The sequence below is a fragment of the Vanessa cardui genome, chromosome 9 (genome assembly GCF_905220365.1).
Source record: "Vanessa cardui chromosome 9, ilVanCard2.1, whole genome shotgun sequence".
Taxonomy (NCBI): domain Eukaryota; kingdom Metazoa; phylum Arthropoda; class Insecta; order Lepidoptera; family Nymphalidae; genus Vanessa; species Vanessa cardui.
In genome coordinates, this window is record NC_061131.1 from 10255288 (window position 1) to 10270922 (window position 15635).

The 15635-nt window shown below is 31.9% G+C and overlaps 2 protein-coding genes across 2 annotated transcripts; both read left to right on the plus strand.

Annotated features, from left to right (window-relative positions):
- The first annotated feature begins 197 nt into the window (after window positions 1–197).
- LOC124532631 lies at window positions 198–3501 on the plus strand. The gene is made up of 2 exons (XM_047107654.1): window positions 198–624; window positions 1170–3501. The coding sequence occupies exons 1-2, from the start codon at window positions 354–356 to the stop codon at window positions 3416–3418; spliced, it is 2520 nt and encodes an 839-aa protein (XP_046963610.1). The 5' UTR covers window positions 198–353; the 3' UTR covers window positions 3419–3501.
- Window positions 3502–4502: 1001 nt separating this feature from the next.
- LOC124532580 (STAM-binding protein-like A) lies at window positions 4503–10856 on the plus strand. The gene is made up of 9 exons (XM_047107540.1): window positions 4503–4815; window positions 5011–5278; window positions 5349–5477; window positions 5854–5966; window positions 6758–6896; window positions 7748–7885; window positions 8284–8396; window positions 9101–9203; window positions 10416–10856. The coding sequence occupies exons 1-9, from the start codon at window positions 4691–4693 to the stop codon at window positions 10476–10478; spliced, it is 1191 nt and encodes a 396-aa protein (XP_046963496.1). The 5' UTR covers window positions 4503–4690; the 3' UTR covers window positions 10479–10856.
- The last annotated feature ends 4779 nt before the right edge of the window (window positions 10857–15635 follow it).

A 15635-nucleotide genomic window follows, 5' to 3' on the forward strand; every position in this document is an offset into this window, starting at 1 on the left:
TGTATAGAATTATGTGAATGTTTGATTTGTTGCTGCTGCTCTGATTGTTAATGAAATATGGTACATAAAAATAATTCAATTATTTGTTAATATTCGTTATGACTACACTATTCGATTTATAGTCGATTTAAATTTTACAAAAATGGAAGATCGAGCTATAGCGTTTTAACGCTCTTGACATTACATCAAAGATAAATGTCATTTGGATCTATACGTTTTTTTTATAGTTTGTATTATTTATTTAGAGTTTTTGAATAATTTAAGATAAGAAAAATATATTTCTATTTATAATCAGAAGTTATAAATGTTCAACATATTTTAACCAATTTAGCGACTTCTTTTTTCTAAAAAATATGGATCATGATTGTGTGGCTTTTCATAAATTACGACTATTAAATTTTAATAGACGTAGTGACCACTGTTGTCGAACTTCTAATGAAATAAAAAAATACTGTGATCACGAAGAAAAACATAGTGACCTTGAAGTAAAAAGGAAACTTAAGACAAATTGCTTATGTGGCAAACATTCAAAATGTGTAAAAGGTACTTCACAAGTATTTTTACATAAAAAGCTTAGGTCACCACTAACAATTACAATTTGTCCTTCAAAAAAGTTATCCTACGGTAAGTACAGTAAAATAATACCTTCTAATTTTTTTTTTAAATTATCACAATGTTTAAATCCTTTTCTATCCATACAAAGTGGTTTTGTATTAGAATATTTACAGCATCATTCTCCTGATTTTGCAGAATAAAAAGTCTAAGTTATTCTCTAACAAACAAACCTATCTAAAGAATCGCGTCTATTCTTTATTCCATTAATGAAAGACTAAGAAACATACTTACTTGCGCGTTTTAGTTCATACCTACTTATTAATTCCACCAAACCAAAAAACATACAACTAATGTTCCAATATAGGTTGGTTAGTTTAGATGAGTTTTAGCTAACCTAACTTATATTAGTGCATTCGTAGAATGATTTTTTTACTGCGATGGAGTTACTGCGTAAGCAAGTGCATTTTTAAGAATAGTAGGTATGGATTGAGACACATTGGCGGATGAACTAGCTTATGGCTGTTTCTTTTATTCTCGGGTCGCATACTGCGTCACTGAATCTTGTAGTTATAATAATACTTTACACTAGTTTATAACCTAAATTTGTATTATAGATGCATCGAAGAAACCAATGAATACTACTATTGTTCAAAAACCAGGGAGGTCACGTGACGTTGAACAAAAATATTCGTTGTATGGCGTGTTTTCTGATGGAATAAAATCCAAAATTCATAGTTTGTTAAAGTCTAAAACAGGTTCAAAACGAAAAAAACATAAGGCAAAACATGCCTGCAAACGCAATGATATTCAAGTTCTATTTGATGCTAAAAAATTCAAGTCTCAAAAGAGGTTTAGAAAGCGAAATGCTTTTGGAGATTGCAGAAAATTAGATTTGTTGTATAACTCAGAATCGTCGGGCGATGTAAATGAATTAATGTACAATAAGGGCGTGCAAACCAAAACAGATATTAAAAAAATATATACAAACCACTCTTTAACAACTTGTATGTGTAGTAAACCAGTCAACTATAAATTGGCCGAATTTCCATGTGATAAAATGAGTAAATTCGTAGACTTGAATAATAATTCAGACAGAAATTGTAATTGCAGCTTAACTAAAGAAATTCAATGCTCACGAAAAAATCGAAAAGTGTCAACTACACCAACTCATTTTTCTATTTGTAAAATTGGTGCTGGAGATTCAGCCACGAATCGACATAGTTTAGATTCAAAAATTCAAGCAAATTGTATGAAGAAACATAGTGGAAATGGTGATACAGTCCCTTTAAAATGCACCCAAAGAAAACGAACGAATTCTTTTATTTCTGTTAACTTCAGTAATAATCGTCTCGTAGCTATAATAAAATCCGTAACAAAAATTTTGCTCCTTAGCTTCGCGATTATAGCATGGTCTCCTTGCATTATATCAGTTTATATATATTGGTTAATTACTTATCCATTACGTCCGCACCATATTTTTGCGCAATCTAAATTTGATGAATGTAGTAAATGTAAATCATGTTGTCAATGCGGAAACGCTTTTTGGTGTACCATTTTTAATTCAATTCTTCGTTCTTTAGAAAAGTTTGGTCATGTTTATAATATACTAGTCTCTTCGATAAAAAATCAAAAACATGACAACGAAGACAAAATATCGCCGTTATCATCTCATTCAAATGTAATAAATAGATGTCTACGTCATAAGCATAGAAAATTGCACATTAATGCAAATCCCAGGGAAAAGTATACTTTATGCTGTATGCAACGTAGAGGTTGGATTATAAAACCTTCGAGAGAACATCGCAAGCAAAAACACAACTTACACAAATATTGTCCGATACATATAAATATTGACAAATCATGCGAAGCAGCAAAAAGTAAAAAACATCCTGGAGTTTTTCGAATAAACACCCCCGGAACTTTACCGAGTTTAAAAGTTTCACCATATACACAATTATCTAAAAAAAGGCATAAAGAAAATAAACATAAAAAAAAATACAGAACTTATTCATCAAAAATAGTTTCGACTAAAAGTTGTCCTGTTTTAATAAAAACATCTATGTCGAGGACCGAGTCTAAATTTACTCTAATAAAAAAATTATCGAAGTTGAATACGTCAGTCAAGTGTAAAACGAGAGGAAAATCTTGTACGGCGAATTTTAGAAGTAATTCATTACTTGAATCTATTAAAAACATGGAAACCAATACATGGAAAAGAAATATTGGTAGAAGTAGACATTCGAGAAACGTTCTTTACAGCACTCAAACATATTCGCCATTTATTAATCATATATATGGACAAAAATATAAAGCAGCTTTTTTAAATAAACATCAATATCAAGGGTGCAGTTTGTTTAAAAGAAAAACAGGACCGACACCTTGTTCGTGCAAGCATAGACTAATATTACCGCATAGCAAGAGGTGTTCTTACTACCCTAAAATTAGTTTTGCAATGCCTTCGAAACAAAAGAAACGAACTAAATCTGAATTTCAATTATTATCAAAAGATAGTTTTAGAAAATTCAAACATAACAATCAAAACAAAATTGTAACTACAAAACAAAAAGTATTTAGATATCTCAAGACTGCTTTGAAAAATGTCAAAACTCTTGCTTGTAAAACGGATAATGAAATGTGGCAGAATGATAATATATGCAAAGATATATATGTTAAGAATCTAAGAAAGAAACCATGTTTTTGGGTTTATAAGTGCTGTCCCTCTTTTTATCCCTATTTTTTAGGATTTATCAGATTTAACGTAAACTGCATTCATTGCTTTTTATTGATGGTTTCGTCATGTATTTGGTTTCCAATAATATTTTGTTGTTACCTTTGTTGTTCATTAATTACTGAATGTATATAATAAAGTTTTGTAATAACTGAACAAAATTGTTCAGTTTGTATTAGTATTTTATTAATAATTTGATTCATATGGATGAATATTTTATTGTATGAATTTAAATAAAATATTTTTTTTTACTTTTCTAATATCATTGTTTAACTATCCTTATTATTTATTTACTTATATAATATACACTAACTAGTTAATGTATTTTATACACTTAAATAAGTATAATTATTTATAGTCCAAGATTCCAGTGCCCCAGACCTACGTCATCTTAGCAAAGTTGAAATTTTGAGGATTTATAGTCTACTATGTAGTTAAGACAGTATGCGTAATTATTAGTTTGAAGGCGGGAACTAAACGTGTATAAAAACTTACTCAACTACGTTAAAGTAGCAACGTTCATATTTAAATATGATTTTTAGAGTATTATCAAAAAATAAATTTATTGTGGCCAGACCATTTCTGTGGGCCATTATTCCGCCAGATCGTTTAAAATGAGGCAAACTACATTACAGTAGCAAGCCTACTTTTTACATGTATTACTCATGGTACTATATCAACACCTTTTTTAAGCAACCAGACCAATGGACCATTTTTCTCCCAGACGCCATAAAGTTTGAAATGAACGCACAAACGCAAAACGCGCTCAGCGTGCGCATAAATGCGAGTGAAACACTATATGGCTTTATAAGACCGATAATTTAAATGATGGTTACATTATTTATTGAGCTTGATTAAAATTTTAAATAGTTATGGTTATTCACTGATACTTAGATACAATACATTGGAAAAAATAGACATTTAAATAATTTTATGGTTATTTTTATTATTTTTTTTTTGTTGAAAATGTTGTAGTTGATAAATTATTTATTAGAAAATATTGTTTGTGATGTTATAAACTATTCATTTCGCCAGTGTCTTCGTTGCTTCAATAAATGCATAGATATCTTTTTATTTTGAACAACGATTTGTTTTATTAGGTTATTTCAGGAAATAAGTTGCAATTTTTTCTTAAAGCTGTATAGTGCAATTCAGTTGCCTTTTATTTGAAAAAAGTAGTTGTAACGTTCTGCTGTCAAAAGTATTGTCATCTAAATTGTCAAATGTCAGACGAAATATCAAAAAGATGTCAGACTTCTGTTGTTTGTATTTTAATTTATTTTTATTATCAGTGTATTAATTTACAAGTCCATCAAACGAGGTTTATTCATTTCTTAGCTTAGTTATTTGAAATAGAACCGAAAGCATAGGACAGTTTCACCAAGTTGCTTTAGCTTCAAACTAAGAATGCAGTCATCTGAAAAACGCAGTAAATCAGTGGACCTCGCTTCCATGGAACCGGCAACTAGAGTGAAGCAGCTGGCTAATTACGGGGCTATGGTCGAAGTTGATCCAAATGTTCCGCCAAGGAGGTGAGTGGGAAATAACGAGTAATATTTGAATATTACTATGACTCATTTGCCCTTTTCTGTGTAACTAAATTAAATTACATTAATCCACTGTTATTTAAAAACAGAACAGGTAGATTCCATAACGCTATTTTTATTTCAATATTTAGATGTTAGAAGCATAATCTTATTAAAAAAATCAATGAATAAATATTTCAGGTATTATAGATCAGGCTTAGAGATGGTGAGAATGGCTAATGTGTATTTAGCAGAAGGTAGCCTTGAAAATGCCTACATATTATATATGAAATTTATGACATTATTTTTGGAGAAAATAAGGAAACATCCGGAATATAATACTGTACCTGTTGAAGTGAAATCTGTGAACCAATCTATGTTAAAAGAGGTGATGCCAAAGGCTGAAAAACTTAAACAGAAGCTGTTAGAACAATTTAAAAAAGAACATGTGTATTATATAGAGAATGAGGTAATGGATTCTAGTATTTGTCATGAATTGATTTATCATACAGATATCCTGTAATGTCTAATGTTTTCAGGAAAAAAGACGAATAGCGGAGGAAGCTAGAAAAAAGCAGGAACAGGATGATGCAAAGTTAGCACAGAGGCTTCAGGCTGATGAGAATAGACAAGAAGGACATCCCACTTCACCTCACTTACTAAATGCAGTAAGTTTAAATAAACCTCACATGTTTAAAAATGGAATTTTTTTTTTTGTTTTCATTTAGAGTAAAAAGATGGTTATATGTATTTTTTTAGAAATATAATAAAATAAATTCGAAATTACTAACTTTTTATATAAATGATACGTTGAAGTAATGAGGATTTATTATGTTATGAAGTTTACTGGAATATAAAATACATTTCATATCATTTCATTATATTTGGTTAATAAAATATTTCTATTTATTTCAATAAAAGAAAAGAAGGTTTTAACTATTTCGCCAGAGTGTTTGTGGTCATAATCCATTTATTCAAAATAATTGTTCTGAAAAGTTGCCTTGTGGCTAAGAATTTGATAACCTCTGAAAATATTACTTCCAGGAAGAATGGGCAGTTACTCCATCAGCCCCTCCAGTGGATGGAGTGCTATATCCTGATGATTTTGCTTCAGAGCCTCCTCGAGCAACACTCATACCACCCCCCAGGCCACAGCAGTATGTAATATTTTAGTAAATATTTACAAGATATGATTTTAAAACACTCCATATTATCTAAAGGTCACAAGAGTGTCGCATGGAATATTACTAGGATTTCATTGAATAGATTCTAGTTAGAATGTTCATTATGTGACCTAATGTAAAATTCTCATATTGTAGTGCTTGACGATGTTGAAAGATCATTCCTAATATTTGACTACATTTCAAACTACTTAAATGTTAGAATATCTTTATCTTTTATATTATTTTATCAAAATACATTTATTTCAGATGTATTCTAAACTTTAAAGTATTTTTATAGCATTTTGTTGAAGCATTTAATTTTTATTCTAACAAGACTTTTCTTGATACATGTGATATTTTACACAGTCTTTTTAGAGTGTATCTTTACTTTATATACGAAAGTTAAAAAAAAAAAAAAATTGATGGCATCGAAAATCCGTCAAGGTCATAAGAATAGCTATCAGCTACAATTGTACCCCCGGTCTCGCGGGTGGGTAGCGGGTGGGTAGGGCGTGTGTGTGCGCGGAGTGCAGTGAGAGTGCCAAAATCCGTTAAGGTAGTCAAAAGAATAGCAATCAGCTACTATTGTACCTGTCTCGTTAACGAGTGGGTGGGTAGGGCGTGTGTGTGCGCGGAGTGCAGTGAGAGTGCCAAAATCCGTTAACCTTAACGGATTTTGACTACCTAGTCAAAAGAATAGCAATCAGCTACAATTGTACCCCCGGTCTCGATAAGCGGGTGGGTAGGGCGTGTGTGTGCGCGGAGTGCAGTGAGAGTGTGGGCAGGTCGGGCGCGGCGCTGCTGGGCTCGCGGCGACTGCGTGCGGTACGCGTGCCGGCCGCGCTCCTAGCTCGCTTCCTGGCGCTGGCGGCCGACAACACGGCGCGCAACGTCGAGCTCTGCGGCATCCTCGCCGGCATACTGGTCACTATTCACTGTCTAACTTGTTATCTCACTAGCCGTCTCATTATTTCCCTTGCTAGCAGTCCCACTAACTGAGCCACAAGCATTTCCAATAATATTATTACTAGCCGACTCACTAACAGAGCTTTTATATGAAAACCTTATATTCTATGACCTATCCTACACCTGTTGGGTGCCTGGAAGAGATCGCTATGTAGCGATAAGGTCGCCAAAATTGTACGCCTGTTATATCTAGGCCATATCTTTGTCATTTGTATTTTTTTATTTCACTGTGTGGTGTACAATAAAGAATAAACTAAACTAAAGAATAAACTAACAGAGCCACTAGCTGTCTCGAGTGCAGTCCCACTAGCAGTCCCACTAGTAGTGTAATTAGCAAAGCTACTAGATCTCATTAGTAAAGCTGCTATCAGTACCGCTACGTTGGACATTGCTCACATTCCACCATGAGTTGGTAGATAAATGTGTGCAGGATTCCTCACAATGTTATTTATGATTTATTCTTGTTTTTATTCTTGATCACAAAATACGATTGTCATATAATTCTTAGTGGTGTTTCAGAACCCAAACAAACTATAAGGCTACGGTCAACATTGACAAATTAGCACGGTTATGTGAAGTGTCATTGTAAATGTATACAATAACAAACAAATATGCCTTATTGTTTGCCAAAGTGTAAAATAACATATAAAGTTAAAATGGCACATTTTTCAGATGTATTGACAAAAGGGGTCTCATAACTTAATGTTTGATGTTGTAAAAGCAAACGGTACATAAATATAAAATTAACATGATTATTAATACCACGGTTCTTGAATATGTATTAAAGTATACTCGTCTGCACTTTCCAGGAACGTGACCAGCTAAAGATAACTCACGTGGTCGTCCCGAAGCAGACGGGCACGGCGGACTCGTGCAGCACCAACAACGAGGAAGAGATCTTCCACTACCAGGATCAGCACAATCTCATCACACTCGGCTGGATTCATGTAAGATATATACTCAATAAGATATTACACTGTATTATTATATAAACTCATTTTCAAATTTTAAACATTATACAACAACAACAACAGCCTCTAAATTCCCACTGCTGGGCTAAAGGCCTCCTCTCCCTTTGAGGAGAAGGCTTGGAACATATTCCACCACGCTGTTCTAATGCGGGTTGGAGGAAATTTAATTTTAATTTGGAAATTAAACATTATATTTAAATTAAAACCTTTGTGGTGTACACTTTCCATCTAAAGAACCAAACTGGATTTAAATGAGATCACTACTGCTCACAGTACAGTACATATTAATTATTTGTCTATTATATTATGGGTAAGACACGCCATTGGCGAATGTAACAAAAAACTTGTCAATAAATAGTTCATAATTGTTTCAGACACACCCCACGCAGACTGCATTCCTGTCGTCAGTAGACCTTCACACGCAGTGCTCGTATCAGCTGATGATGCCGGAAGCCATAGCCATTGTCTGCGCGCCCAAATATAACGAGTGAGTTATTTGTAATATACATGCGTTGAAAGTATTGTTCTTAGGAGCTAATATCTTCCTCATATTAATCTAAATTTTTTTTTAATTAAAATGAAAGGGAAACCTGTAAATTTATTTGTGTAACAGTAAGATTCAATAAAATTACAGAAATAGGATAAGAAATTAGTTAGAATATCATACAAGTGAAACGAAATGGAACATTTTCTATTGCAATATTTATATAGTTAAGAGTAAGGTTCTCGTATTTTCACTGTTATTATACTTTTATCTAAGAACTATCGTGCACTGGTAACTTTTGTCACGGTGACTGTTCCGTCACTCTTGTCGAGTCCGTGAATATGTACAGATGCAGACAAAAATGTCACGTCGCAATGTGCGCGCACCTCCATACATATTCACGGACTCGACAAGAGTGACGAAACAGTCACCGTGACAAAAGTTACCAGTGCGCGCTAGTTCTAACTTAAAATTACAATGTAGTTATTTTGTTTAATTGTAGAATAATCAAAATTTTGAATTTTTGAATTCAGAATTGGATGTATTTTCAACGCTCAGAAAGCACGTCAAACCATTAGTTCTTTCAATTTCCAACCATACACAATGGCAAAAAATAGATAGTACACCTGCCTTTTGGCCAGGTACTGGGACTTAAAATTTTGTTGAGAATGATCAGTATCATCATGTATAGCAATGTATTTGTGCAGAACTGGCTACTTCGCGCTAACGCCGGAGTACGGCATGCAGTACATCGCCAACTGCCGGCAGACTGGTTTCCACCCTCATCCGAACGACCCGCCGCTCTTCTATGTACGTATATACTTAATAACTATTAAATTTAAACATTTATCTTCTCCTTTGATATCACGATTAACATACGAAGCCACTTATAAGTATTATTATTAATATTTATTAATTAATAATATTATATTAATACTTACCGGCATGGCGAAGGTGACTAGTACAGCTCATTCTGTGCGTACTAGTCTTCTTCACATTTGGATTCCATTTCCACTTACCATGACGTGGAGTGAAGTCATACGCCTAACCGGATATTATAAAAAAAAAATGAAAGTACAAATAGCTCCAAATCGACTTCATCTGAAAATCGAGCAGTGAGAAATTTACATCCTGTAAATGCAAGCAAACACACTGACACTAATTGTTCATGTTAAATTATTGTTTTGATATCTCAATTAATTTTAATATAATAAATTAAAAATGCGCCTTTATGACACAAACAATATATTAAAGTATATTTCTACATATATTTTTATTTTTTAATATTTGGTTCTCTAATTTTTGCTAGTGAAAGTATGCCTAAGGGTCGCCCTTCCCTATTATACCCTATTCAAGTATGTTTCGCACGCTCCATCCGTCTTTTAGTTTATGATCTGAGATTCCCAGCTTCGCATGGGTGGTCATAAGATTTTTTACCACATTGTGATACGTTACTTAAGTTAACTAAAGTTTTAGTAAGGATTCCTTTTCTTTTCTAGCACTAAATAGCCTATGTTAATCGTGAGTAATGTAGCTTTCGAATGGTGAAAGATTTTTTTTCAAATCGGTCCAGTAGTTTTTGAGTCTATTCATTACAAGCAAACAAACAAAGTTTTCCTCTATATAATATTAGTATAGGTAGAACAATAGATAGAACAAATATTAATTTGTTATGTTTTTAAAGTGTGAGTCGAGATGGTCTCGTGGTTAGAACGCGTCCATCTTAACCGATGATTGCGGGTTCAAACCCAGGCAAGCACCGCTGTTTCATGTGCTTAATTTGTCTTTATAATTCATCTCGTGCTCAGCGGTGAAGGAAAACATCGTGACAAATTTCATAAAAATTCTGCCACATGTGTATTCCACCAACCCGCATTGGAACAGCGTGGTGGAATATGTTCCAAACCTTCTCCTCAAAGGGAGAGGAGGCCTTTAGCCCAGCAGTGGGAATTTACAGGCTGTTGTTGATTGATTTGTTGTTGATGTTTTTAAAAAACTAAAACATATTTTTTTTGTTTCTAGACTGTTTCCCACATACGCATAGACAACACGTCGCCCGTAGAGATGGTAGATCTGAGGAGATGAGCTGTCTCGCCACACGCTTCCATAGCTTACGTCGATTGCAGTATTTTTGTACGGGGATTATGAAATATATTAGGATAGGATCTATGCACACAACGCTACTGTAAGTTACTGAGCCGCGTCTACACTAAGTGTTTAGTTAATTTCATCAAATGAATTCTAAATTAAACTAATATTTATTTTTAATACCAGCAAAGCTTTTCGAGATTGTTTATGAATAAAGAGAGGAATATAAGCAATTTGATAGTTTTATATGTACAGAGTAAATCCAGTGATCGATAACTCATGATCTCAATTATACTATGAGGATACAGATGCAGCTTTGAATCGTTGCTTTTATCAGCTGATTTGCATTTTATTTTCAGTTTTTTTTTTGTGTGAATTGAATTTAAAAAGAAAGAATCTTCTGATGTGAGTTTCATGAATCCTTACAAAAGGTCATAGCAGTTTTGCTTCTTTTTTAAAGCGAAATTATTTATTATTAATGTATTAGTTCTTAAATATAACGGTAGATGTCTATAGTGGCAATATATAGAAACGTTTTATTTTATTTAATATTTAAACTTCAAGAAATTAAATTTTTATAATTGTTGTGTTTAAGTTATAAAAATAATCTTAGTGATTATATAATGAATATAAAAATGTTACTCGAAATTGAATCTTTATTTAACTTATTTGCTAATCATGCATATGTTATCTAGACTAGTTAGAGGGTCTGATTCGTGATTTTATGTAAAGTTGAGGTCACACATGCGCTATGACACATTGACATAAACCATGAGTATCGTCATCGTAGACTTAATATTGCTTAAAGACATTCTTTAAAGTATTTTTTTATAAAATTCTTATAAACTTTTGTTTATTTAGTTTAAATAGTAAAACATATATATTGACAGTGTATTTAGTTGTATTTAAGAATATATAGGTTTATTCAAAATCGCACCACCGACCATAGTTTTAGTTTCTAAGTAAGTGTATGTGTGTTCATGGTTACCTAACAGCTACCATAGTCCATTGGTTAGCGTTTCATTGTCAATGTCTTCGTGCAGCTGAGACCGCATATTAACTTGGACCCGTCGCTTTGAATGTGAAAAATATATCGTCGCCATCGCTTCGCTAAGTCATCGCTGTGTAGTAGCGCTTTAATTTGTTTCTATTAATTTTCCGATAGCATTTTGTTAACTATTATTTAAGCTATTGCTAATATATATTATGTAAGCAATGTATTCGTATTCACTAGCAACGTACTGCCGATGTTACTCAGACTTGATTAGACCTGGTCATATTTATACGTTAGACGTTTTTGACAGAATATTTTCAGATATTTCTTCAAAGTCAATTCGCAACATATACAAATGTATGAGTAACTATTTTTCTAACGTTTATATGAAAGGTATTATGAAGAGAATGAGACTTGCTTGTCAATAGCAAATTGTTACGAATCCATTGTATTCATAATTAAGATTCTGTATTTTGAGCTGTAGGGCTATTCTGTAAAAAATAAAGTCGAATTTCATCCCGGGACACGATGGTGAAATGTCAGAATGTTAACATTGCTTATAATTATTATAAAATTTATCGGATACACGTCACTTGTCAATATATAAAGAGTGAGAATAGAAGTGAATTCGTACAGAATCGCAGTGCTGGACACATTTTGGACCTTATTATTTTGAAAATCGAATTCCTCCCTTTTGGTGACGTGTGTGTGTGATGTGTATATCGCCGATGTCATAACGGTCTAGTTATTAGCTTATAAAGCTGTATATGTAAGACGTTATGTATTGAAGTGATGAGAGGTTTACAGAGAATGTAAAGTAATTCTGTGCAATATGATAAAGTTAGGATGGTGGGTGTGGCACTTTCATACCACGGATTGGGATTAATGACGTCTATCCGAATGAGAATGAACGCACACATCTAAATATAAATCATATACGTCTGTGTTTACTAACACATTTGCACTATAATTACTCCTTTAGAATGAAAGTGTTTATTTTTTAAATTACTAAGCCGTATTCATAGGGATAATTAGTCTGTTTCTTTTGTTATATTTATTTTGTTTTGCAATATTTCCCAATAACATATTGCTAAATAATTTGCATTTTTTTTATAATTCTGCTTGTATTTTTTTTTACCAGAAAGCTTGAAAATGTTCTATAATTGTACCCATTGTAGTACGTATGGTCATTCGTTGGTAGTGTGCAATACTTCTAAACTATGTCTTTAAGACTGAACTGACAAGATTTAAAATTCATATTTAAATATAAATATTACGTGATATTTCGCTTATTAAGTCTCTCTTTGTAAAAATATTACGTTAAAACTTGTTTCAATTGTTTCAAAATAAATTTAAGTATATGCCATTAATTCACGCGTATTTAGTTTTAGAAGACACTTGATTTAATCCACTGTTTTTGTAAATAGTTACATTTAAATGTAAATCGTGTGGAATATTTACACTGTCAAGGGTGTCGTACTGAAATGTTAGTTACATATTGATCTTATGTAAGTGTGATTTGTACGGACCAATGTAAATAAAGGCATTTTGTTTAACATATATTTTTTTATTTATTTAACTCAAATACAGTGATATATCGTTACTGGCAGTGATGCGAACCGTTACAAAGCATCTACTGAACGACTAACGACAATAATACATTCCTATTGCTTAACTAATAACTTATGATATGACTATGTTTTGTGAAATTAGTACAAAGAACAACCAATAGATGGAGCGATGACCAATTATTTTATAATTCTTAATCGTACAGACTAAACAGTTTGAGTTAACACAATTTGTACAGATTATTACAATTCAATAGTCTTGTAAATGGTGGAGAGTTCTATCATATGCTTATTCTCAATAAATATTTTGTGTTTTTGGTTGTACGCAATATTATAATGCTGCGTCCATCACAATAGATCAGTCGGCATTAATTTTTGTGGAATCAATATATGGATTGTGATATTATCATATTAATATGACCTTATCATATTTTAATGTAGTAGTACACATATAAATATTTTTATAATTCTCATTCTTCTTTCTTATTTCTAAAATTAAGCAAGCGTATTCTAGACAGATAAACTCAAAAAGGCATTCTAAGTATAATTTGTATACATATCTAAATTTGTTTACAATAATTAGTTTACTAGAACGTGGTTGAAAATTTAAATACTATTTTAACATATTATTTTAATTACACATTATTCGTGCATGCTTACAATATACTTTGGTTTGCTTACAATAAACGTACAAATTGAAATAAATACGATTTTAAGAAAATCGTAAAGACGTAAGCGTCTCGATTATATAATAAGCAATATACATTCTACTGTTTTATAAGGCACTCGGTGCTTAAATTTATAATAATCATATGTATCATATATTATATAGGATACAATTAAATGATATTTAGGATATCCTACACTACGTAGTTTACAAGTTATATCTCATCGGAAGCACAAACTATTTAGGAAAAGGCACAACTGTAATAGCGTAAAGCAAATTAATGAATATTTAAAGAATGTATGTATATATTAATTTTGTTTATCCTTAAAAAGGTTAGTTATATGGAATAATATTAGCTGTTATATATGATTTTGTCTATGTTCACTTCTCTTTTCGAGGAAATGATTACAAAATCAGTCTATCTTTCTGTCTGGCTGGATGCAAATCTACCACTAATTTTATTGGAGTAGCGTTGTAGAATGTACTCCAAATATTTTCATCTCAAAACGTTAGGGGTTGACGCAACCGGATTAAGATCCCCGTTTGATTGAGATATGAACAGGCCCTTTTAGTACGACACAACTTAGATGTAGCACGGCATATTCAATAAAACCGATTACAGCAGATTTGTTAATCAACAAATAGAAATAGCTCTCTATCGCGAAAACCAGAGAAAGCAAGTGCATATAAATCGACGTGTCAAATTGACGAATACATTAGGTCATATGGTATTACAAGTTATTAAGTTTGTGTAAAGATCACATTCACATAAGAAATAAATATTGATAATTTGGGATAGCGTACTTTATTCGGATGTGATCGGTTTTACGATATTTGCCGATGCTACATCTAAGTTGTGTCGAACTAAACATTATTGTTATTGTCTATTTATTAATAAATATGTATAATAATCAGTTTTATATATTAGTATTACTGCTGTAGTGCCAAAAAATCTTATTTCTAAAATATTTAAGAAACTAATTTATCTCCAAATCTTTTGCCTCTATACAACATATAATAAATTATTTTATTAAACAAATACCTAATTTTGTACAGTCATCAGTGCGTTCAAGTTTTATTACAATAACTTGTTACAGAAATTACAGTTAAATTTAAGGTGATATAATTTTATTACAATTATATTGCTAATTTTGCTTAATCATATTGCTTAGTAGAGTTTATAAGAACAAGGCACCATTTTGGGGCTTATCTTAAAATTAAAGCGTATCTAAAAAAAAGTATTTTAAATATGCGTACTATGAAATATTTGAAATTATGTAGTATTTTAATATATCTTGTATCATTTATCTTACAAGTTTTGAGTAATGCAAATTACACAACTGACTTTCAGCTTAAATTTGTGCAATACGGATGCTTATGCAATGCAAGTTAAAATAAAATAGTAGTTTATTATTTGTATTTTGGATCACTTAAAGATTGGTAAGCTACAATTAAAATACAGAACATCAGGAGCCTAACTAAGCAGATAATCTAGAGTTGCGTTTGACAGTCCAAATTTAGTAACAAAAATTTTATTTTTATCTTTTACACTTCCTTATTAGCTAAAGTTGCGAAGATGAAAGAGCGTTAACGAATTCAACAGTCATATTGAGGTTATCACGTTTAATATATCTCCTAATTCTATCCGCGTTACGGCCATGTTTGACTTATACATGCTTGTAGTACATAATTAAGAGTATCTCTTTACCTAAATACCTGTACCTACGTTTTGTCTGTTCTAGTTGAAGTTCACTCTTTATGGATCCCTACTTAGAGTCTTCGCGTCAATTTATATAGCTTATAATTTATTATAAAACGAGCTATCTAGTGCAAGCATATTCTTTCAATTGGGTTCTTGCGATAAGGGCATCTCCATTCTTATTTGCAAAAGATCTTTATAATTACAGGCTTGTTGTGATATTTTT

Coding starts and splice junctions, on each gene's coding strand:
- LOC124532631 (XM_047107654.1), top strand. CDS start 354: ATGGATCATGATTGTGTGGCTTTTCATAAATTACGACTATTAAATTTT. Junction 625..1,169: donor TTCAAAAAAGTTATCCTACG/GTAAGTACAGTA, acceptor TTTGTATTATAG/ATGCATCGAAGAAACCAATG.
- LOC124532580 (XM_047107540.1), top strand. CDS start 4,691: ATGCAGTCATCTGAAAAACGCAGTAAATCAGTGGACCTCGCTTCCATG. Junction 5,279..5,348: donor TGTATTATATAGAGAATGAG/GTAATGGATTCT, acceptor TAATGTTTTCAG/GAAAAAAGACGAATAGCGGA. Junction 5,478..5,853: donor CACCTCACTTACTAAATGCA/GTAAGTTTAAAT, acceptor TATTACTTCCAG/GAAGAATGGGCAGTTACTCC.